General features: G+C 40.6%; 2 protein-coding genes across 5 annotated transcripts in view; both read right to left on the reverse strand.

The window, feature by feature from the left end:
• Window positions 1-24,082, reverse strand: part of LOC148004078 (disks large homolog 5-like) — a 115,846-nt gene extending 91,764 nt beyond the window's left edge. The window contains exons 1-5 of one of the 4 annotated variants that reach the window (XM_087564067.1): window positions 23,910-24,049; window positions 22,708-22,876; window positions 21,344-21,493; window positions 20,522-20,708; window positions 19,280-19,574 (exon numbers count right to left, since the gene is read on the reverse strand). In XM_087564067.1, the coding sequence (XP_087420193.1) occupies window positions 19,560-19,574; window positions 20,522-20,708; window positions 21,344-21,493; window positions 22,708-22,876; window positions 23,910-24,036 (648 nt within the window). In that variant the 5' untranslated portion in view covers window positions 24,037-24,049 and the 3' untranslated portion in view covers window positions 19,280-19,559. Of the gene's footprint in view, window positions 1-19,279; window positions 19,575-20,437; window positions 20,709-21,343; window positions 21,494-22,707; window positions 22,877-23,909 lie in introns of those variants that run through there. The other 3 variants (XM_087564068.1, XM_087564066.1, XM_087564069.1) reach the window with 3 other exon arrangements.
• LOC148004082 (uncharacterized) lies at window positions 822-5,294 on the reverse strand. Its single transcript, XM_087564300.1, has 5 exons — window positions 5,168-5,294; window positions 3,969-4,137; window positions 2,605-2,754; window positions 1,784-1,970; window positions 822-836 (listed from the first exon to the last, which is right to left on the reverse strand). Exons 1-5 carry the CDS (start codon window positions 5,292-5,294, stop codon window positions 822-824), a joined length of 648 nt encoding a protein of 215 aa, XP_087420426.1.
• Window positions 24,083-24,473: the final 391 nt, after the last annotated feature.

A 24,473-nucleotide genomic window follows, 5' to 3' on the forward strand; every position in this document is an offset into this window, starting at 1 on the left:
CCATTGACATAAATGATCATTCTACGCCTAATCCGCAACAATAAAAACACAGCATATGTATGGTGTAGGACAACAGCATTTATCAAAACCTATTTCCCAAGATGATTTTGAAGGTCATTATCTGTGTGGGTATATTGATCGTGTACTGCAAGAAAGCATGAAGCACATGGTTCTCCATTATGATTACTTCTATATTTCTTTGGAATCATTGTCAATTTTTCTGCAGCTCTACAACTATGAGTGTATATTAGTCAATATGTGGTACACAGGATCAATGATGAATGTGTGTTGTAGACTATTATATACTAAGATTAGCAGAACACATGACCGCATGGATAAAGAATGGCAGTGATCACATCATAAAATGTGCATCCAAGAAAAGAACACATTATCCAGCCAATATACGCTATCACACTTAGTACCCCTTGGTGACTTTGAATTCACTGTTTAGGCCAGAAACTCTGGACCATGCAGAATCCATCTCTAGCCGTCAGTTTTAAGAGCACAGGAGGGGACAGAACACTTGAATAAGAAAGATGGTTTCAGAGTCAAGACTTACAAATCAAATTTTATTCATAAGGAATGCAATTTAAAACAAAAAAGGATTAACATGAATATTAATATAAATATTTAAAAGTATTTTCAAACGTGAAAAATATTAACAAGAACATATAACTATGAAATAACAAAAAGAAAACTTCATTTAAAATCATAACAAAAATATTTCTAAACAGCGTATTCTTAGTGAACATTTTGAAGCACAGTTATATTGCTGTTTCTCCTCTAGCAGGCAAATGGCATTGCAGTTCCCAAGTCTTCTCTCAAATGGTGTTATCCTAAAAAGAAAGGGAGTAAGACCTCAATCAGTCAGGCTCGCTTAGTGAAAGATAAATTTAGGGTTTCTTAGCAATTAATAAATTAACTGTGAGGGATAATATTCATCCAAAAAATGTTGTTACTATTCAGGATGGTAGTCAGCAGGGGACTCCTGAGAAAGCAACAGATTCTTCAGGATGCTCCCTTCCTGCTGTGTGTCCCATTCCTGCTCTCTTGCACTTTCTGAGACCAGGGAGAGGAAGGCAGTTATTCAGACACTGATTTGTTGGAGACCTGCATGCCAGCTGTCAGGTTTCTGCCTTGTACCACCTCAGCTCTATTGGAGGTCACCATTGATGTGTTAACTGATAACGTTGCTGGTGTGTCTGTGGTCATGGCAAAGTCTACAGCAACCCTGACAGTAATGTGTGCTGCCCATCTGGGACTCAGAGTTAAACCAGTGCACACCATGAACAGCGCAATGGGAAGAGACCTCATTGGGTTACAGGAAGAAATGTGAAGGCCATGTGTCACCAAGATTAAAGACAATGACAAGGATTAATTTGCCATTTGCACTCGGTAATTATCCCTGAAAGGTGCTTCCCAACTTGGAGGTCACATGACCAAAAAATGTCATTGATCACAGGACCAAAACTTGTTCAAAGCACTACATAGCATCCATTCTATCACTGGGACAGGAAATATTATGATATCAATTGTCTGTCACCATTTCTAGACTGCAGCTTCAAAAAGAGCAGCAAAGCATACTTGTTAATCATTCAGTTTCTGAAAAGTGCTGGACTTCCCAGAATAGTTGAGCATAGACAGAGCAATGAACAATTCCATTGCATGATGTGGTTGTACTGTTGGGAGTGTAAATTAGTAAGCTGGTAGGGGAAAGCAAACAAGTATGAAATTAGCAAATGGAATGAGATGATGTTAAGCTGACACAGCTGCTTGTCCCTACCAGATGTGGCTGGGTCTGGAGGTTGCTCTTCTTCTCCTGTTCATCCTTATCGTTCTTGTGCAAGTCAACCAAATATTTCTGTAGCAGTGGTGCACAATCCAGATGTTCTGCTTTGCTCGCCTTCTTGAATGGGAACAACTTCTTCTGCACACATATCTTGTCCATATGGATCTGGCTGGGCAGGTTGCTGGAAACACACTCTGCATAGTTAGATCCTGCAGCTTCTTTCTCCCATTTCTACTACGAAGTCCCACAAACTTGCCCTGGACCCAGATACCAAAGAAAACTTCATACAATACATCTTGATACACATAAGGCTGCTGCACAAACATCAAGCAGCCAATTCAGGGAAGAATAAATTGTTTCTGTGACCCAAGTACCAAGAAGAGTCTATGTCTCTCCAAAAAAACAGGGGATATACATCTATCAATGGAAGTAAAATGCATGGGGGCAACATCAATTAATAGTGGGCAAATACCCTCAAAGGAGGTCAGTAGAATTAAGGGAAGGTCATGTTATCCTGTTGGTCCACACATTGAGTTTTGTTGAACCTGGTGTGACCCCAGAGGCCCAGTTCAGCCTATTAGCCATTTGGTGAGCTGAATCAGTACTGGTCTACCTAGAGCCTTCTGAAGATGCCTAGACACTCTGGGTATGAGTAACAGTCTCCTGTGGACCTAAAAACTGAGTCCAAAAGGCCCAGGGCACAGTGATGTTTAAGGAGCACAAGACATGGAGTCAGAACTGCAGACCTCCAATCCGAACAAAGGAAGGCAGGTGTGGGCAAAGCACAGTTAATGGCCTTTCTGACCAGTGCTCACCGATAGAAGTTAATCTCCTTCTGGAGCTCCTGAAATTTCTCACAATGCTCGATGTTCCTCATCTCTAAGTTGTGCAGTAATGACATGACCTCCCTCTCCTTTATCTTCAATTTTTCATAAAATGGATTTGACCTGACGTAGCGGCAGATCCTAGGAGAGTAAAACCCAGTGAACATCCTCTTTTAGGAATATATGAACTCAGGGTGGATCTTCTAGTACCCCAGCCTTGGAAGCACAATTTCTGAATTGTACATATTGGCATCTTCTTCAGCTTCAGAAACTTGGTATTCTGGGCCTAAGACACCATAAGCTAGGAATCCAGATAAAGGGTTCCCAAGTTCCCTTTCTTCAATCAGAAGGGCTGGATCTGCAATCAAGCTAGTTATGCTAACAAGGGCCTAGGCCAAAGCTCTACTGCCTCCAAGACCTAGAAAACTGTGATTTCAATTTTCCTGTTTTGACAACAGGAATTCTACTTTGTGAATAATTAATATTGTAGAGACAGACATTTCACACAATTATGGAGTTGAGACCAGAAATCGCCACAAAATTATAATCTGCCCAAAGGCACAAATATACAGACAAATGTGAGCACATTTGCAAAGAAGTGTGCAGTTGAAAGAGGGACTCCCAAAACAAAGCACTCACATCAGCATGAAAGTTTTATACAGGTAAATACTCAGGCGAAAACATAGACCCCTAGATTCCAAGTGTATGTGGGGGGAATATAAACATATAAAAATTGTGCATATGCATGTAAGTGTGTACAAACAGAGATACAGAAAGTGGGACACAGGCACAGGAAAAGAAAAGTAAACAGTAACAGAATGAGAAAGAGAGCCAAATATGGAAACAGAGAAACAATCAGAATCAGTAGAAATGCATGCCACATTATTGGCTCAGAGGTAAACAAGAAAGAAGGAGCAGGCCTGTGTCTCTGGCCATCTAGTCAAACATTGAGATGAACAATTTGGGATCTGTCACCTCAGGCTACTGCAACAAGAGTCCAGCACTCAGTCACCTTCCTAGCACACACCCAAACTCTCAGCACCTAGAACCTTGCAAAGCTACCACCTGTCAAGGGCTTTCCAAATGCACACTGGGAACTCATGCTCCAGGAACGTTATCCCTGAATCCTCACTAAGGCCACAAGTTCAGATTTTCGGCTGGAGGCAGCAGATGAGACCATTTCCCATCTCACTCCTGACCAAGGGTCAGGTTCTGATCTCCTCTATATCAGAAATGAGGTTTAGGACGAGTATTTTGGGAGGCACAGCTTTCTAGACCCAACACCTTAATAGAATACGATGGAGGTGACATTGCAGGTCCATGTGTGACACAAGGCAGTTTGGAGCAATGCATACCTGTTGTTCCTGTATCTCTCTGTCACGTAAGTCAGGAGATCTCTTAGCTCATTTCTCTCCTCAGTAGCTGACTGCAGCTGTCTAATCAGTCTCTGCTCTTCTGTGTTCTCCGTGTTGGCCTCCTTGTTGATTACCACAGGGCCAGGGGATGATGTCAGTCTCCCATCCTCTGTAGGTAGGAGAACACAAGTGAACATTCATGGAGAGACTAGGGGAGTGTACATAGACCATGGCGATGCCCTAACAGGAGAAGAGCATGTGTAGAACACAGTGTCACCACAACGAGTTTGTTGTTGCCTAAGAGACCTCCTCAGTGGAAGTCAACTCTCCCAGCCCTCTATAGAGACCAAGAGATGTCAGATGCCGGGTGTTCCCTATGCCTGCCAACCATACTCAAGTACCACAGAGATGGTTTCTACAGGATTGTTATCAACTTAACAGGGTACAACTTTCTTTCAGGACCCTAACCCCTGTACTTTCAGAAGTCAGATGATAAATTCAACCTCCAAAAGTTTTGAGTGATTGGAGATACTCAGATGTCCTGCACTGATACTCTAGGCCACCCCATTTGGAGTTAAAAAGCTTTGAGGGGGAAGTCACCATCAACAGACTTATCAATTCCCCTGTCTGAAACACCAAATGCCACAGAAGTACCAATTGGTTACAGGCTGAATCTTGGTGTACTTGCTCCACATCGTTTTGGAACTGTAAAAAGATGTTCGTAACACACAAACTCTAATGTATAATGCTAAGGATGTCCTATCCCTGAAAATTAGAAAAAGTCAAAGGAGTTCTAAGAACATAAGGTCATTGCCAGAAGCATAATTCTCTCCCTGATACTAAAGTCAGAGATCTACTTTATTTAAGAAGCAATGAAAGTGAATTAGATTTATACTCTGTCTAAATTCAATAAAGATGGACACTCAATGTCTCCTGATGGTGTTATTATATCAATGTAACTTAACATATGCACTTTAAAAATGAAGGCCAGAAGTTCACAGAGTAATAGCATTGGCCTTACCATATCCTCCCTTTGGGGATGGGCAAACTAATGTTCTCAAATCCTTGACTTTCAGGGATTGTGATCTTCATGGAATCCTTTGCTGATACTCCAGTTGTTGTGGCCTATTGCTAGACAGGTCAGGCTAAGTCCATTCTCCCTCTGAAAGAAAGCTCAGCATACAATTCACAGGACTTACTCCGCATTCCCCAGGCCAGCTTTCTATGTCCATCATTTGTTTTTGATGAAAGGCGAGATTCCCTCACTCCATTCTGTCCAAAATCGGCGTTCACTCTCCCAAAATGCTTGCGAAGACGGGAATACATGTCTTACAATGTATCTGCAAGCAGGGACTGAGAAAAAGTAGGGCACTGGTGGTTACTACAACACTGGTGACATCACAGAGGATGCCAAGAACTCTCTAGGACACAATAGAATGTTCAAGAAGGGTCAGCTGATGTCATGGTGAACAGACTTTGCCTCTCTGCTAATAATCTCCCTGTATAGTGCATAAGCTGAGGTGCCCTTTCCAGGATACCTTCCCAGGGCATAGCCCCTGAGTACCTCCTGCTTCCAAGGCCAAATTTTCCTCAAGGCTTGATTATGAAAACCTTATTAATTCCTATGCATTTTAATGAATGTTTCCCTCCAAATCCTGCCCAAAAATATCTCATCTTAAGTCAAATTATCCTTATTCATCAATATTAGCCATTAAAAATTCTTGAGAAATAATACCAGTTTGAATATGCAGTCAAAAGTTTCTCCTGTGTCCTTATGTACATGTGCTTGAAATCACATCAAGAAATAGACTGCAAGATAGGTTGCAACATGGGTGTGTGTTATGGGAACACTCATGAAGCCTTGTACTTAGCATTCGACAGTTGCCCCAAAATCCCTTAGGAGAAAGAGTTGAAATCATTATGGTGCTAGGAACAGTGTGGAGTCAAATTGCCAGAGGAAAATGAAATGCTGGAGCCACCAATGAAGGCACCCGCATGGTGCTTGTGGGGTTCTCCTCTTTGTACCAACGTCACCAAAGGAGCATTGCTCACAGGCCTATGTAAGCTCTATCATGAGATTCTGTCTGACAGTTTGTATCTTGGGCCTCTCACTGAGCATGTGCTATCTTCTCTATATTTAACCCCAGTCTTCTAGTTTGGAGACCCAATGAGTGATTATCTCTTTAGAAGTACGCACTGTTTTGGTCCATATCTCTTCCCTACCATGTCTATTCTGAATCTCCAGCTACAGCTTGCCTCACCCTATGTTCCTCTGTATGTCTGGAGTTCTGCACACATACTTTCTGCTGCAGCTCTGGGCCATCAGATCTTTATTTCGTTCAATCGAAATCAGGTGAGACAACAGCTGATAGATCTCTTACCTTAGGTTGAGCTGGTAAGAAGGTCAAACATCTACAAAAAAGCAAACCTCATGCTGGGCCATAGAAATGACAAGAAAAAGTCCTGCCAGCTCTTAGCTCTCTGCCAGTAAAGAACTAAAAATTGAAAGCTGACACACCTTAGTACAGAGGGAGGTCACCTCATCATTACCCATTTTACACCAAAAAAATACCTTTATCTTTAACACTGATCAGCTAGATAAAATTAGAAAATTTATGGGATGCATCAGATAAGAATGACTGTCACAATATTCAGTCCATTTGTATTTGGCAAAATTGGAGAAGGTACGTCATGAACTAAATTATATTAGTGTAAAATTTTGTACCGGAATCATTTTCTCTCACTTTTTAAGCTTTTCTATTCTCTATTTATCATAGTTTGCACTTATTAGCCATAATAACTCTACTGAAATGAAAAGTAATTTTGTTTATTTTAAATAATTTAAGGGTCTATGTCCTTCATCTTTATAATTTTACACCTCTTTCTGGACATATTGCCATTTTTTTCTTTTTTCTTTTTTCAACTTCCACAAGTAGATAATTTTTCTCTGATATGGAGAAGGATGCAAGGGTGGACTTCAGATATGAGGTGATGGTGGATATCAGTGGAGTTGAACTGCATGATGTGAAATTGACAGAACAAAAAAGGAGTTTAAAAAATTAAAATGAGCACATTGGGGATGAAGAAGTGAATGCTTATTATGAAGAGGTTTGGCAGTGGACTCGGGATTTGTGGCGTGGGCTGGGTGTGGGTGGGGTTCTCGATTAGTCAGAATGTTATCTATTCTGGTCCTCCAAGGAAACTCCTCCCTCTTCTCTCGTCCCTCCTCTGCCTCCAGCTCCACCTCTAACTTCCATAACTGCCTCCTAGTACAGCAGCAGCTTCTGGGCATCTGCCTTTCTCCTCACTCTTGTAAGTGCTCAGGGGTGATACAAGCTTTGAAAAGTCCCGGGCAGCAGTCAGGCCATGCACACTCTGTTGTCATCCCCGTCAGGGCTCAGGATTTATGGTGCCAGAGCGGTTGTGGCGGGCATTTTGATGCTGCAGTGGGTTGTCTGTGGAGCCACTCATTCTGGGCCTCCCATGCCCCCCCTGGTCTTGTTCAGGTTCCTAGTTGTCACAGTCCTGTGTGATGGTGAACAAATTTTCTTTTCTGAGTCTCACAACAAGAAAATTTAAGAGTAAATTATCTAGTCTTCAACTCCATCTGAGATCAGAGAAGGAGAAATGTTGCCTGAGTAAACAGGAAATTCAGAGCAAATAGCTTCCAATTCTAAAGAAATGACAGAAATTGCTGGCTACCGTGTCAGACAGTCAGCAAATATTCTTGTGTCATTGTGGTATACCCTGTCAATAGAATAGGCCAGGGGCTCTGACAACCATCCTTTGAAGTAGGTCCTTTGATGGACTATCTTCTTTTTCCCTCCTAAGCCTGGGACAATAGACTTCCCATGATCCCCTTCTCCACAGTCTGGACAGCTTTCTGGCAGCAGTGGAGGTAAGTGTGTGGTATTTCACTCGATGGCCACTTTGCCACATTTGAAGGACACTCCAGTTAGGGTTCTTTAGTGCCCATCATTTTCTTCAGAATAGATTGGGGACACTGAAGAGATGAGGTCTCTCCCACTGTGAAAAGCCTTTAACTATTAGGACATCTGAAATGGGAGATTCTTCAGATCTCTACAGGATTTGAGAATCACCTTTTGAAGTAAAGTCTATCTCAGTGGAAAAAAGTGGCTTTTTTCCAAGGGATTTACTTTCTGTTTAACTTTGAAATCATACAAGAAGATTCATAAAGCTGCACTAACTAAACTGTACCTGATTTCCCCAGAAGACTGAGTATTTATAGTTGGACAGTACTAGCTTGCATTCCTTAATTATCCATGGCAGTGTACAGTGGTAATTTTATACAATAAGAATTTATACCAAAGTGTGAATAAGCTTCATATACTTATATCTTAAACAAGAGTTTAATCATTTATTCAAGTATAATATGAAATTTATCATCATTCAAATTCCATGTCATCCTAAAGTATTTGGCACTTGGTGTTGCTTCTTAGTATAAAAAAAGATTGAATAATCTATGCTTTTTGTCATGTTAGCCCCTTTCTCCTGCTTCCAAAACCATAGATAGCAGAGAAAAAGGTTTGAGGAGAGAAAGAGCAAGTAAGAAAGATATCCCTGATTCTAATCTCCTTTACTGTTTCCTCACCGACCATGACCAGTAAAAATTGCAACCAACCCCCTGAATGACAATGAACATCTATAACCCACTGCTGACAAATAAGCAGCCACCCATCCTTCCTTTGAGAGTTTGGGTGTCATGTCCATTAAAGTTGTATCCATATGTTTGTGGGGTGACAACAATTTGGGGACCTTACAATAATTGGGATATTTTCCAAATCCTTTGAGATCTTGCACTTTCAAATGCTTCCAGGTACTGAATGTGGAGGGATTAACTGAAGACCTGGCTACATTAACAATTGAAAATATGAACACACATTCACACCTTTTGAGGAAGGTCACACATTATCTACCTTTGAATTTGCACAACACTATTGGTTCGTTACTTTTTTATTTAGATTCAGGTATCTTGTTAGTATACAGGCTGAAAGGATATAGATTGTTTGCCAAAACATTGCTAATTGCCTCTAAGCCAGTCACCAATAGAATTCCTCCATCCTTTCAAGTCTCATCAGAGAGGCTCTATTTTGCACACTACTCACAATACTTATGTCACCCATGTGGCAAACTAATAGGGAGTGTTATGATCTGCTTAAATATTTCAAAATTCTCCCTATCCAAAGTTTTACACCGTCCTCCAAAAAAAAAAAAAAAGAGAGAGAGAGATTCCTCACAAGAACAAGTCTACTAGTGCTGGTACCAGTTTATATATCAGTCACATTTCTGTTACTGCAAAAAAATACCATGACCAGAAGCATCTCAAGGAATACAGTTTTTCACCTTATGGTAACCAACCCCCAACTACAAAATTATATCGTTGCTAAGTCATAAAGTTAGGTTACTACTCTTTTGAATGGTGATGTAACTATCCTGTATAAAGTATGTCTCTATGTGATTGCCCCAGGAAGTAGTTGGACCCAACGGGTTGAAAATTGCACTTTGTGTGTGGAGGTGGTGGTGGTGGTGGTGGGTTTTTTGTTTTGTTTTGTTTTGTTTCTTAGTTTGGCCTCTTTTTCAAAACCCAGAGGCTGATAAGTACGTACACCAATATCTGGGTCTTTTATATAATTCCTATAGACTTTGTGTCTGTTCTCATTGGTTTCTTCTTTACTATTCCCCAAAATGAACTTGAAATTATTAAAGGTGATGCGTTCTGCAGTGATGTACTGTATACTATGTAGTAGTATCTGACTGCCCTGCTCATTTGTGCTTTCATTGGTTGAGATCTTTTTTTCATTCTCTGAAGCCCTTAATCAGAATTAGGACGGGATGGATTTAAGCATGTAGATGATTCTGGTAGGATTTGATATAACAATATTAATCCTACTGATGCATGAAAATGAGAAGTGTTTTCATTTTCTGGTTTGTTCAATTTTTTGTTATTTTTTAATGTTTTCATTGTAACATGTCTTCACTTTCTTAGATTTATTACAAGATTTTTAAAGCTATTCTGAATGTGTTTGTTTTCTTGGTATGTTTGTTGATATTTATTGTTGGTATACAGGAATTTTATTGATTTTAATGTGATTTCAGTGAGTGGGTCCATGGGCTATAAGAATTTTCTAGTGGAACCGTAGTGTTCTTTACATATGGATCATATCACCTGCAAATGAGAATACTCTGACTGCTTTCCGTCATATGGACATGCCTTTACATATTTCTGTTTTCATATTGTTTGGAGAAGACTTCACATACTACTTGGATTAGATGAAAAGATTGAACATCTGTGACATATTCCTTATCTTATGGAAATGCATTAAGATTTTCTCCAGTTAGGATGCTGTTGGCCTTGTATATTGTCTTTATAATGTTAAGGTATATCTTCTCCATTACCCAGATTATCCAGGACTATTTCGTGTATCACTGTGAGAATTTGCCAAAGAAATTGTCTGCCTCTAGTGCAATGATCATGTGTTTCCTGTTCTTGATTTCATGTTGTGTATTGTTTATTCATTTGTATTTGTTGAAACATTCTTGCTCTCTGGAGGGAAGCCAACTTGATCATGCTACCATGTCTGAATTTTATTTGCCAGGATCTTATTGAGAAATTTTTCACTTAAGTGTTCCTTCCAATCTCTGTTTTCTAGGCTTCGAAGAGACACCATGAGCAAGGGAACTTTTCGAAGAAAGAGTTTATTGGGGCTTATTGTTTCAAGGATCATGAGTCTGTGATCAGTATGTGGGGGTACATGGCAGCAGGTAGGTCACCATGTTTCTAGAGAACTAGCTGAGATCTTACATCTTATCTGCAAGTTGGACACAGAGAAAGTGAGAGTTAAATATAAATGGTATGGAATTTGGGAACCTCAAAGCCCAATCCCATAAAATCTTACAAAAAAAAAAAAAAAACAAACTTATCTTCTACTTCTTCCCGCACATTTCCTCTAATCAGCAACAAATATTCATACATGTGAGTTTATGGGAGCCACTATCATTCAAAAGAACACATTCTACTCCCAATTGTCCATAGGATCTTAAACATATCGTAATGAAAAATGCACTCAGCTCGCTTTCCAAAAGCCCTAAAGTCTTTCACAGTGCACACAGTTTATCCAAAGAGCTTCATAAAACTGTAGGCAGTCCCTTAATTATTCCCTCTATGAAATCAAATGGCCAATTACACACATCCAATATGTAATGCCAAATCATATATGTTATCATTGCAAAGGGAATTTGGGAAGGTGGCAAGCCAATTCAAGGCATAATCCCAATAGCGCACACTCCACATTCTCTACCTCTGACAGAAGACGAAGAGATTATATGGGTTCACTCCTTTGACTTTGGTGATTGTAACATAATTCATAAACTTTTATTGTATCATATAGATCTGTGGATGGTGGATGTTTCAATGTCACTCATTTCTAGGAATCTTAAAATTTCCTTATTTTTTTCTCACCTGATCCTTCAGTAGTGTATTGTATATGTTACTTACTTTCCATGAGTGTGTGTATTTTCTGTACTTTTAATTGTGATACCAGTTTGATTCCTTTGGGCTCAGATAGAATGCACATCATTCCTTCAACTTTCTTATATTTTCTGAGGCTTATTTTTTTCCTAATCTGTGGTCAATTTTGGAGTAATGTCCACAGGCTGATAGAAAATATATGTATAGTTCACTGTAGTTTGTTAGTTCCATTTGCCTGATCATGTCACTTAATTCTGCTTCTCCTATTTTGTTTATTTGCATATGATCTCTTAAGTTGTCAGAATGGAGAAGTAAAACAAATCACAACCACTATTATAACTAATCTGTAGTTTCACTATTATAACTATCTGTAGCTATCTGATAACATATATTTTTAAATTTGGGAAGCCTTTGTTAATATGTATATATTTAGAATTGTAGTATGTTTTAGTAATTGCAAAGTATGAAGTGAAGATCCTTATGTCTTCTGGACAGGATGAGTTTGAAATCTATTCTGTCAACTAGATAGAGAAACTGCATAGGATTGCTAAAGGGACATGGTTCTTTGTTCTGTTTCCCTAGTATACCCTCTATATCTCTCATGATGGCAATCCTGTTTCAGGCGAAATATATGATTGTTTACTAGGGAATTGAGGTTATTGATATGTAAATATTATTTAAACTTCTGTGTTAACTATTGTCATTTTGTTAATTTTTAAGATTTTGTAGGCTACTTTTGATTGAATGTCCTAGTGGTGTAAATTTTTTTTCCTGTGTCCTCTGGTATTTTATCCTTCCCTGCAAATAAAGTATTCCTATTAGGATCCTCTATAGAGCTGGCTACTGGTTATACGTAGTTTTTAATTCATTTATAATATCACATAATCAGCACAGTATCTGGGTAGCTGCATGTTTTGCATGGAATTATGTCTAATTTCCAAATAATGACTCTGAACTCTTTCTTACAATGCAGCATCTTGGCTGCTCTTTGTGCCACCTGGACAGCCCTCAGGACCAGGCTTTCCTCTGTCTTAACTCATGGCTGCTGTCCTCCTTCCTCCCTCCTCACCATCACATCCATTCTTCCTTTCTTCTTTGGCAGCTTCTTCTTCCTTCTTCCCTCCAAGTGATCCTCTCTAGCAAAGCCCTCAAAAACTCACCTCTACCATCTCTCTGCTGTGTTTCTTTATAATCACAATTAACTGGGAGCAGAGTCACTTTTTTGGGAGGTTTAACCAGTCTTAACATTCTACCAATTAGCTTTAAAATACAAGAAGAATTAGGTCAGTCCCCTACAGGGTTTTCTTTTCTTTCTTTCTTTCTTTTTTTTTTTGGTTGGTTTAATTTTTCCTTTACCTTTTTACTTTTTATTTGATTTTTGGCTATCTCTTATTAATTGTTTATTTTATTTATTTACATTTCCAATGTTGTTCCTCTCTCCAAAATCCCCTAATGAAGCCTATCATCACATTTCTGCTCAGCTTTCCCTATATAACAGTGCTCCCCAACTCACACATATCCATTCCCACCTCACACCTCTAGGATCTCCATTTGGTGGGGCAACAGGCCTAGCATAGTCAAGGTCCTACAACCACATTGATACAAAGTAAATCAATCCTCTCATACACAGTACCTAGGACAATAGACCCATACTTGTATACATGTTGGCTGGCAGTTAAATCCCTAGGAGCTGTGGGTTTGGTCACAGAGGGTCTGGTTAGATATTAAAGACCAATGATTGCTGCTTTCTATTCTTTTTCTGGTTATAGAGGAAATTATGTTTGTGTGCGTCTCTTTATCTTGAAATTATTGTGAGATGATTAATTTCTTGGATTTTCTTGGGTAAAATTTAGTTCATTGTCTTGTAGTTTACCTCCTATTATCCTATGTTGTGCTTTCTTAGAGAAAAATATTGTTTAAATTTGGTTTTGTCATGTAATATCTTGGTTTCTTCATTTATGGTGATTGTGAATTACACAGTGTATAGGAGCTTGGGTCTGCATTACATCTGCCCAAGATTTTCTGGCTATTAGAGTCTCTATTGAGAACTCTGGTGTAATTCAAATAGGTCTGAATTCATTTGGTACTGGATATTTGTACTACCCCCTTTAATGTTCTTTCTTGGATCTGTGAATTTAGTGTTTTAATTTTTATGTGAAGGGAGGAATTTTTCTGGTACAATTAATTTGGCGTTCTGTAGGCTTTTTGTATTTTTTTGGCCATTGTAATTCGCTCCTATATCTATTATCCTTAGGTTTGGCCTTAAATTGTGTCCTGAAATTCATGGATATTTTGGATTCAATACACCATACATTTTCATCTGAGATGGATTCTTTTGCTTTGTGTGGTGACCTCCTTGACCCAAATTCTTCCATTTATTATCCCGCTGGATAATGAGACATGGTCAGGAATGATGACCTCTTACCATAAACTATATGAAAATATGGAGGTGAATTAGTGTGTCAAGTATCAGTAGTCTCCTGGATAGGTTTCCTTCCTGGTTGGCCATATACAACATTTTCAAAAGCCCATGATTTGTGTTCCCTGGGATTCCTACGATGATGCAATCAGACATAACAGAGAAAGACCAGAATACACATGAGGGAACTTGATTTATATAATAGAGACAACATTTGAAAGTTAGGTTACAAAATATCTGATCACACTGTGATCTCAAAGAATGTATTATTTAATGAAAAACTATTTTGTGTTATAGCATCGCCAGGGCACAGACATTTATGCAAGAGCGATTAGTTTCCTGTAAACATGGACTTTATTACTGTATGGCTCACCTACCACACACCTTTCTTGCAAAGGTAAAAAGTGCACTTAGGTCCAGAGCAGATCAAGGCAGGACTTGAAAGCAAATGAAGGTAGCTAAGGCAATGGAAAGTCTTTGAGTTGAAGGATTTTTAGGAAAGTGTTCAGAGGGAACAAGAATACCCTTCTTCTGGGAGGTCAGTGAATTAGGAAGGACAGTTGGGAGCTTTACTTGACGTCAGCATCTGAGTCCAGGAACTTCATTGGTAAAATTAATGTCTGGAATTTTGTGTTGTAAAACAGCACATTGGCTCTGCAGCGTTTGGCAAGGTCCATGGACAGAGAGATCACACCAGCTGGGAACAATCTGACAAGAAATCAGGTTTCCTTTAGTCACCTGAGAGGTCCTCAAGGAGAGAGGAATGGATGGGTAGCACTTTAATAGAAGGCTTTATGATCTCATTTAGTGCTACTCTAGATGTCTTCAGTATAGATGCAGAAAAAGAAAAACTAAATGACTTCACAGGAATTAGCTCAATTCTGAACATGATTATTTCACATTGGCAGTTTATACTTGATTCGTCTTTTTAAATTTAAACAAGAGCATAGGGTGTAAATTTGAGGTAGCATTACAGTCACAGTACATTTATGCCATCTTTAAGGTGCCCAGCATTGAACCCCACGTGGCTGGAGATTCTACTTTTAAATGCATCACCAGAGAAGATTTCCAATTTACCATGCCAGGGAGTCGCTGATCAGTGTGTATGCTCTGTCCATCTCCACAACAACCCAATTCAGCAGAAACACCTCCATTTTTCAGGTGAAGAAACCACAGCTCAGAGCCAATGGTCATCAGATCCCTCAGTCTCACTGGCTGTCAGTTAGACCCACATCCTTCTCTGTGAAGGGAAGCATTGGGCCTGATGTGGGCAGTGCAAGCTGACTCTCCTGAGAAGATCAATGCTATTCTTGAACCTGGGAGAACTGAAGACAAGATGAGCACACAGACTCCTGGGATAGATTCTGCCTCTGGGTCCTAGGATGGGACACAGTATCCCTTGCCATGTGCCTCTCCTCATCTGAGGAGTCTGTTCCCATGTGTCAGCTTCTATGGCAGTGGGTCTCAACACTCCTAGTGCTGCAACTCTGTAATACAGCTCTTCATGCTGTGGTGACCCCAACCATAAAATTGTTTCATTGCTACTTCATAATAAATATTGCTGTTCTTATACGTCATAATATGCAATGTATCTATTATCAAGGTATCTGATATGCAATCTATGTGAGAGGTTGTGCCTCACAGGTTGATAAACATTGCTTTATACAATTTATTTTTAAAAGAAAGGCCTTCATATAAGGAGGACCTGAGGCAGTCCTAAGTGCAGAGACACCGTGAAGTAGTGACAAATTTTAGCAGGCTCAAGGCTGCTTGCATTATCGACATCAGAGCTTTCTGGCTAAAGGCACAATGTGAAATCACGGTCCCCATTACTTTTCTTACCTCAATTTTCTCCGTTATGTCTGTCTGCTTGGACATGTTTGTCCAGGAAGCTAGTCCCTGTAGTCTCTGATAAAGGCAGAATGCTAAAGGCAGGAATGGTTTCCCTCTTTCAGCCCACAGTCACTTTTATAGAAGTAAGTTCAAATCCCCCGTGGGTAACTGTGTGTCTCTCACATAGTGGATGAGAATTGAAATATCTGTTTGAGTTGACAAAAACCAACTCCAACTTCAGATTTAGAGCTGACCAACAATTACTTTCAGGAGAATGAAGAAGCTGGCCAGGCCTGGATACTCAGGTCCCCTCCCTGCCAGGATATTCCCACCCACAGTAGACTTCAGCTTCACCTAGCAGGTGTTACAGAAAAGTCTGTCCTTAAGATTCTGAAACCACAATATGCACAAACCCTATAGTTGTTAGTTGGCCGATTTGGGGGATTTCTCCAGGTTATAATAATTCTGCCCTCTTCCCTCCCCTTGGATGCACTCTGTTCTCTCTTGTCTGTTGGTCCTAGAAGGACCTGGGTCAACTCATGGGCTTCTAGGGGAGGAACTTTTGTTGTAGGAGTGAACATGGATCAAGAATGCAACCCCATTCTGACTGGGCAACTAAGCTCCAGAAAATTTCCCCAGGCAATGACTTGGGTCCTGTGATAGACTGCACTGTTTAACAGGGAGATCTGGTTGCTTTCTCCAGGAAGAAGCACTTGGGGGTTGAGTATCACTTCTCAACCTTCTGTTTTAAGTCACTTCTCAGAAGAGACACTTTGTTCTAACTCCTCCATGGGACCTACCCTTCAGTGTGGCTGGAGGATCCTATGGTGTTAGAGCTCTGAGCTGGGAGTAGGAGCACTCAGACTGACTTGGAGAAGCCTATTTTCAAGTTTATCTAGATGTGAGGAACAGGTGCTTTTAAAGAAGCATGTGAAAGTTTTTACTGCAGGAAAGCCCACTCTCCTGGCAAAGTCAGGGAGGACAGGGAAAAGCGAGTTCATTTGCTGCCATCACAACCTACCAGACTTTCTATGGGGTGAAGTATTCCCTCACCTTGGTAACAAGAGCATGTAATAAATGAAGTTTTGCCACTCTCTGTAGTGGAGCCGATGTCAAAATCTCACTGAGAATCATGCATAGCCTGGATTTAGGCTGTATTAATGTAGGCAACAATTTCAGTGTTATCTGCAAGGTACCATGGGAGAGTAGTAACCCAAGTCTGCATGTACCTTGACAGTTTTCACTGTAGCCTTCTAATTCATTTTATAAAATTTTATAGTGAGTTCATGGAAGAACAGGCTCAAACATAGACATGAACAATCACAGACACCCACATACACACACACACACACACACACACACACACACGCCCATACTTTACTGACATGGTGCATAATTTTTGCACACCACAAATATGGTGAGCATTAATGAAAATACACATATTATTAAATCAATGGAGGAAGCTGTGGTGAAGCTGGGGCTTAGAGTTACTTAAAAGGTCGGTCCTATGAAGGCTCTTCTTTTGCTGGAGGCTAAACTTCAATGCAATTGGGGTTCCCTATTTTCTTTTTGCATAGCACATAGGACTAGGGTGGAAACCAGGGTTTTCAGCATGTTTGGCAAGTACTGTAACATTGAATTAAATCCTTAGGCTGGAACAGTATTGGTGTTACACAAAATTACAGGGCAAGCTGGATGAAGACACCGAGCTGACAGTGTGGACATCTTAAGATTTGTACTGGACAGTGACAGACTTTTCTGAAGACTGGAAATGTTTACAATGTCAGAGAGAATGGAAGGCCCCTCAGACTACAATTTACTCTAAGAACAGTTTATTCAAGTAAGGGATAACTTGAACTATTGTCTCCTGTCACAGATGTCAGTAGAAATTATGCAAGGTATTGTATGCCAGTGGTAGCATTTGCAAGACAAAGCACACCTTGTCTTGAAGGCTAATAAATTAGGAATATGTATAGCAAGACACAAGCTCTTCCAGGTCCTTTCATAGTAACTGAGAACCTCAAATACAGTGGCAATGTGAAAGTGTGGTGGATATCTAGTTACCACTAGCTTCTGTTTGGATAAGGACGACCCTTTCTGTGGCATGGTCAGCTTCTAATGAATGACTAGAGGACCTATGCTTGAGAATAAACAAACAATACGTTGCTTCTCTAGATGCTGAGCTCTTAAAAGCCTTGGTGTCACAGCAACTGTTTGTGGACATTCTGGATCATTCCTTCTGAACTTTAACTTTCTGAGTAACTCAGACTCTGAGTAAGTCAGTTCAATTCCATAAATTGGAAATCAGTCACCTGGAAAAAAATGCTTTTACAACAGGAACCCAGATTTGCCACGGAAAAAGGGAAGCTTGAACTGGCCCTCCTAGGTTCTGGGTTTGCACAGGCTTGCTATCCAAAGGAAATATGTGTTCCCAGCTGTAGGCTGCATTCACTATGGTTTCTCTTGAGGTTCCGTCCTAAACTGCTTAGATTAAGATAGTTTTCGTAATATCTATCAAAATAATTCATTATGTGCAGCAGGCCTACAGGAAGATAGTTTCCATTCTGTATTTTATAAATGTGCATAGTAGATATGGTCATCATTGATACTAGGTGAAGGATCTGCTCTAATATGGAAACTAAGTGATGCTGGAGGAACATCCTGAATCCTCAATGAGCAGTGGGGCCACCTGAGCCCTCTATGTTTGCCTGGGTGCCTAACACATTGAGCCTGCACAGCTCAGTAAGAATACACATTTCCTGAGATCTCTCTGTTTAATTTGAGGTACCCTGTCTACCTAAGGGAGCACATGCCCTGGAAAGACAAAATCCACCTGCAGGATCTGTGGTGATGCCTCACAGGTTAGAACCTGCAGGATCTGTGGTGATGACTCACAGGTTAGAACCTCTGCTGCTCTCTCAGAAGAAGCACATGGTTCCCAACAATCATCTACAACAGGGAATGTGATTTCTTCTGTTGGACTATGAGGGAAATTCACCCAGGACAGGCCACAGACATACAGTAGAGAAAAAGACCCATTGACATAAATGATCATTCTACACCTAATCTGCAACAATAACAACACAGCATATGTATGGTCTACTACAACAGCATTTATCAAAACCTTTTTCCCAACATGACTTTGGAGGTCATTATCTGTGGGGGTATATTGACAGTGTATTGCAAGAAAGACTGAAGTATATGGTTCTCCATTAGGATTACTTCCATATACCTTTGGAAATGTCAATTTTTCTACAGCTCTACAAATAAGAGTGTATATTAGTCAAAGGTGCTACACAGGATCAATAATGAACGTGTGTTGTAGACTGTTTTATTAAGATTAGCAGAAAACATGACCGCATGGATAAAGTATGGCAGTGATCACATCATAAAATGTGCATCCAAGAAAAGAACACATTATCCACACAAAACACACTATCACTCTAGGTAACCATTGGTGGCTTTGAATTTACTATTAACACAGGAACTCTGGACCATTCAGAATCCATCGTTAGCTGTCAGTTCTAAGAGCACAAGAGGGGACAGGACACTTGAATAAGCAAGATGGTCTCAAGAGTCAAGAGTTACAAATCAAGTTTTATTCATAAGGAATACAATTTAAAACAAAAATGATTAAAATGAATATTAATATAAATATATAAAAGTATTTTCAGATGTGAAAAATATTAACACGAACATATAACTATGAAATAACAAAACAAAAACTTCATTTAAGATCATAACAAAAATATTTCTAAACAGCATATTCTTAGTGAACATTTAGAAGCACAGTTATATTGCTGTTTCTCCTCTAGCAGGCAAAATGGCAATGCAGTTCCCAAGTAGTCTCTCAAGTGGTGTTATCCTAAACAGAAAGAGAATAAGATATCAATCAGTCAGACTGGCTTAGTGAAAGATAAATTTAGTGTTTCTTAGCAAAAAATGAATTAAACTATGAGGGAGAGTATTCATCCAAAAAAGGTTGGTATTATTCAGGATGGCGGTCAGCAGGGGAATCCTGAGAAAGCAACCTATTCTTCAGGAGGCTCTCTTCCTGCTGTGTGTCCCATTCCAGCTCTTTTGCAATTTCTGAGACCAGGGAGAGGAAGGCAGTTATTCAGAAACTGATGTGTTGGGGACTTGCATGCCAGCTGTCAGGTTGCTGCCTTCTACCCACTCAGCTCTATTTTAGGTCACCATTGATGTGTTAACTGATAACATTGCTGGTGTGTCTGTGGGCAGGGCAAAGTCTACAGCAACCATGACAGTAATGTGGGCTGCCCATCTGGGCCTCAGACTTTAACCAGTGCAAACCAAGAACAGGGCAATGGGAAGAGACCTCATTGGGTTGCAGGATGAAAGGAGAAATCAACCTGTCACCAAGATTAAAGCCAATGACAAAGAATAATTTGCCATTTGCACTCGGTTCTTATCCCTGAAAGGTGCTTCCCAACTTGGAGGTCACATGACCACAGAATATCATTTATCACAGGAACAAAACTTGTTCAAAGCGCTACATCGCATCCATTCTATCACAGGGACATGCAGTAATATGATAGGTTATTCATTTGTCACCATTTCCAGACTTCAGCTTCAAAAAGAGCACCAAAGCATAGTTGTTCATAAGTCAGTTCCTGAAAAGTGGTTGTCTTCCCAGAATACTCGTGCACAGACAGAGGAATGAACATTCCATTGCATGAGGTGGTTGTATTGTTGGAGTGTACATTATTAAGGTGGTAGGGAAAGCAAACATGTATCAAATTGGCAAATGGAATCAGATAATTTTAGGCTGACACAGCTGCTTGTCCCTACCAGATGTTGCTTGGTCTGGAGGTTGCTGGTTTTCTCCTGTTCGTCTTTATCTTTCTTGTTCAAATCAAACAAAAATTTCTGTAGCAGCGGTGCAGAATCAAGGTGTTCTGCTTTGCTCTCCTTTCTGAATGGGAACAACTTTTTCTGCATACATATCTTGTCCATATGGATCCGGCTGGGCAGGTTCCTGGAAACACACACTTCATAGTTAGATCCTGCACACTCTTCCTCCCATTCCTACTCCCAAGTCCCACAAACTCGCTCTGGACCCAGATACCAGTGAAAACTTCATAGAATACATCTTGATACACACAAGGCTGCTGCACAAACATCAAACAGCCAATACAGGGAAGACTAAATTGTTTCTGTGACCCAAGTACCAAAAAGCGTTCATTTCTCTCCAAAACAACAGGGGATGTACATCTATCCATGGAAGCAAAAGGCATGGGGGCAACATTAATAAATAGTGGGCAAATACCCTCAAAGGAGGTCAGTAGAATTAAGGGAAGTTCATGTTATCCATGTGGTCCACACACTGAGTTTTGTTAAACCTGGTGTGACCGCAGAGGCCCAGTTCAGCCTATTAGCCATTTGGTGAGCTGAATAAGTACTGGTCTACCTAGAGCCTTCTGAAGATGCCTAGACACTCTGGGTATGAGTAACAGTCTCCTGTGAACCTAAAAACTGAGTCCAGAAGGCCCAGGACACAGTGATGTTTAAAGAGCACAAGACATGGAGCCAGAGCTGCTAGACCTCCAATCAGAACAAAGGATGGCACCTGTGGGCAAAGCAGAGTTAATGGCCTCTCTGACCAGTGCTCACCGATAGAAGTTAATTTCCTTCTGGAGCTCCTGAAATTTCTCACAATGCTCGATGTTCCTCATCTCTAAGTTGTGCAGTAATGACATGACCTCCCTCTCCTTTATCTTCAATTTTTCATAAAATGGATTTGACCTGATGTAGCGGCTGGCCCTAGGAGAGTAAAACCCAATGAACATCTGCGTTTAGGAATATATGAACTCAGGCTGGGTCTTCTAGTACCCCAGCCCTGGGAGGACAATTTCTGAGTTCTACATATTGGAAGCTTCTTCAGCTTCAGAAACTTGTTATTCTGGGCCCAGGACCCCATAAGCTCGGCATCGAGATAAAGGGTTCCCAGGTTCCCTTTCTTCACTCAGAAGGGCTGGATCTGCAGTCAAGCTAGTTATGCTAACAAGGGCCTAGGCCACAGCTCTCCCACATCCAAGACCTAGAAAACTGTGATTTCATTTTTCCTGTTTTGACAACAGGAATTCTACATCCTGAATAATTAATATTGTAGAGACACACAATTCACACAATTATGGAGTTGAGAACATAAATCGCCACAAAAGTATAATCTGCCCAAATGGCACAAATATACAGACAAATGTGACCACATTGGCAAAGAAGTGTGCAGTTGAAGAGGGGCTCCCAAAACAAAGCACTCACATCACCATGAAATTGTTATGCATGAATATACTCAGGAAAAAACATAGACCCCTAGATTCCAAGTGTGGGGGGAAATATAAACATATAAAAATTGTGCATATGCATGTAGGTGTGTACACACAGAGACACAGAAACTGGGACACACACACAGGAAAAGAAAAGTAAACAGTAAGAGAATGAAAAAGGGAGCGAAATATGCAAACGGAGAACACAATCAGAATCAGAAAAAATGCATGCCACATTATTGGCTCAGAGGTAAACAAAAAAGAAGGAAAAGCCCTGTGTCTCTGGCCATCTAGTCAAACATTGAGATGAACAATTTGGGATCTGTCACCTGAGGCTACTGCAACAAGAGTCCAGCACTCAGTCACCTTCCTAGCACACACCCAAACTCACAGCACCTAGAACCTTGCAAAGCTACCACCTGTCAAGGGCTTTCCAAATGCACACTGGGAACTCATGCTCCAGGAACGTTATCCCTGAATCCTCACTAAGGCCACAAGTTCAGATTTTCGGCTGGAGGCAGCAGATGAGACCATTTCCCATCTCACTCCTGACCAAGGGTCAGGTTCTGAATCTCCTCTATATCAGAAATGAGGTTTAGGACGAGTATTTTGGGAGGCACAGCTTTCTAGAACCCAACACCTTAATAGAATACGATGGAGGTGACATTGCAGGTCCATGAGTGACACAAGGCAGTTTGGAGCAATGCATACCTGTTGTTCCTGTATCTCTCTGTCACGTAAGTCAGGAGATCTCTTAGCTCATTTCTCTCCTCAGTAGCTGACTGCAGCTGTCTAATCAGTCTCTGCTCTTCTGTGTTCTCCGTGTTGGCCTCCTTGTTGATTACCACAGGGCCAGGGGATGATGTCAGTCTCCCATCATCTGTAGGTAGGAGAACACAAGTGAACATTTTTGGGGAAACAGATGAGTGTGCATAGACCATGGCAAGCCCCAAACAGGAGGAGAGCATGTGTAGACCACAGTGTCACCACAAAGAGTTTGTTGTTGCCTAAGAGACCTCCTCAGTGGAAGTCAACTCTCCCAGCACTCTATAGAGACCAAGAGATGTCAGATGCCGGGTGTTCCCTATGCCTGCTGACCCATGCTCCATGTACCACAGAGATGGCTTCTACGGGATTGTTATCAACTTAACAGGGTACAACTTTCTTTCAGGGCCCTCACCGCTGTACTTTCAGAAGTCAGATGATAAATTCAACCTCCAAAAGATTTGAGTGATTGGAGATACTCAGATGTCCTGCACTGATACTCTAGGCCACACCATTTGGAATTTAAAAGCATTGCGGGGGATGTCATGGTCAACGGACTTATCAATTCCCCTAACTGAAACACCAAATGCCACAGAAGTGCCAATTGGTTACAGGCTGAATCTTGGTCTACCTGCTACAAATAGTTTTAGTACTGTAAAAAAATGTTTGTAACGCACAAACTCTAATTTATAATGCTAAGGATGTCCCATCTCTGCCAATTAGAAAAAGTCAGAGGAGTTCTAAGAACATAAGGCCAGAAGCATAATTCTCTCCCTGATACTAAAGACAGAGATCTACTTTATTTAAAGAAGCAATGAGAGTGAAGTAGATTGATGCCCTGTCTAAGTTCAATAAAGTTGGACACTCAGTGTCTCCTGATCGTGTTATTATATCAATGTAACGTATCATATGCACGTTAAAAGTGAAGGCCAGAAGTTCACAGAATAATAGCATTGGCCTTACCATATCCTCCCTTTGGGGATGGGCAAACTAATGTTCTGAAATCCTTGACTTTTAGGAATTGTGATCTTCATGGAAATTCAATTCCTTTGCAGATACTCCAGTTGTTCTGGCCTATTGCTAGACAGGTCAGCCTAAGCCTATTCTCCCTCTGACAGAAAGCTCAGCATACAATTCACAGAACTTACTCAGCATTCCCCAGGCCAGCTTTCGTTGTCCATCATTTATTTTTGATGAAAGGCGAGATTCCCTCACTCCAGTCTGTCCAAAATCGGCGTTCACTCTCCCAAAATTCTTGCGAAGCCGGGAAAACATGTCTTCCTGTGTATCTGCCAGGCAGGGACTGAGAAAAAGTAGGGCACTGGTGGTTACTACAACGCTGGTGACATCACAGAGGATGCCAAGAACTCTCTAGGACACAATAGAATGTCCAAGAAGGGACCGCTGATGTCATGGTGAACAGACATTGCCTCCCTGCTAATAATCTCCCTGTACAGTGCATAAGCTGAGGTGCCCTTTCCTGGAGACCTTCCCAGGGCATAGCCACTGAGCAACTCCTGCTTGCAAGACCAAATTTTCGTCAAGGCTTGATTATAAAAACCTGAGTAATTCCTATGCATTTTAATGAATTTTTCCCTCTAAATCCTGCCCAAAAATATCTCATCTTAAGTCAAATTATCCTTACTCATCAACATCAGCCATTAAAAATTCCTGAGAAATAATACCAGTTTGAATAAGCAGTCAGAAGGTTC

Source organism: Rattus norvegicus, chromosome 8, assembly GCF_021556685.1.
Source record: "Rattus norvegicus strain SHRSP/BbbUtx chromosome 8, alternate assembly SHRSP_T2T, whole genome shotgun sequence".
Taxonomy (NCBI): domain Eukaryota; kingdom Metazoa; phylum Chordata; class Mammalia; order Rodentia; family Muridae; genus Rattus; species Rattus norvegicus.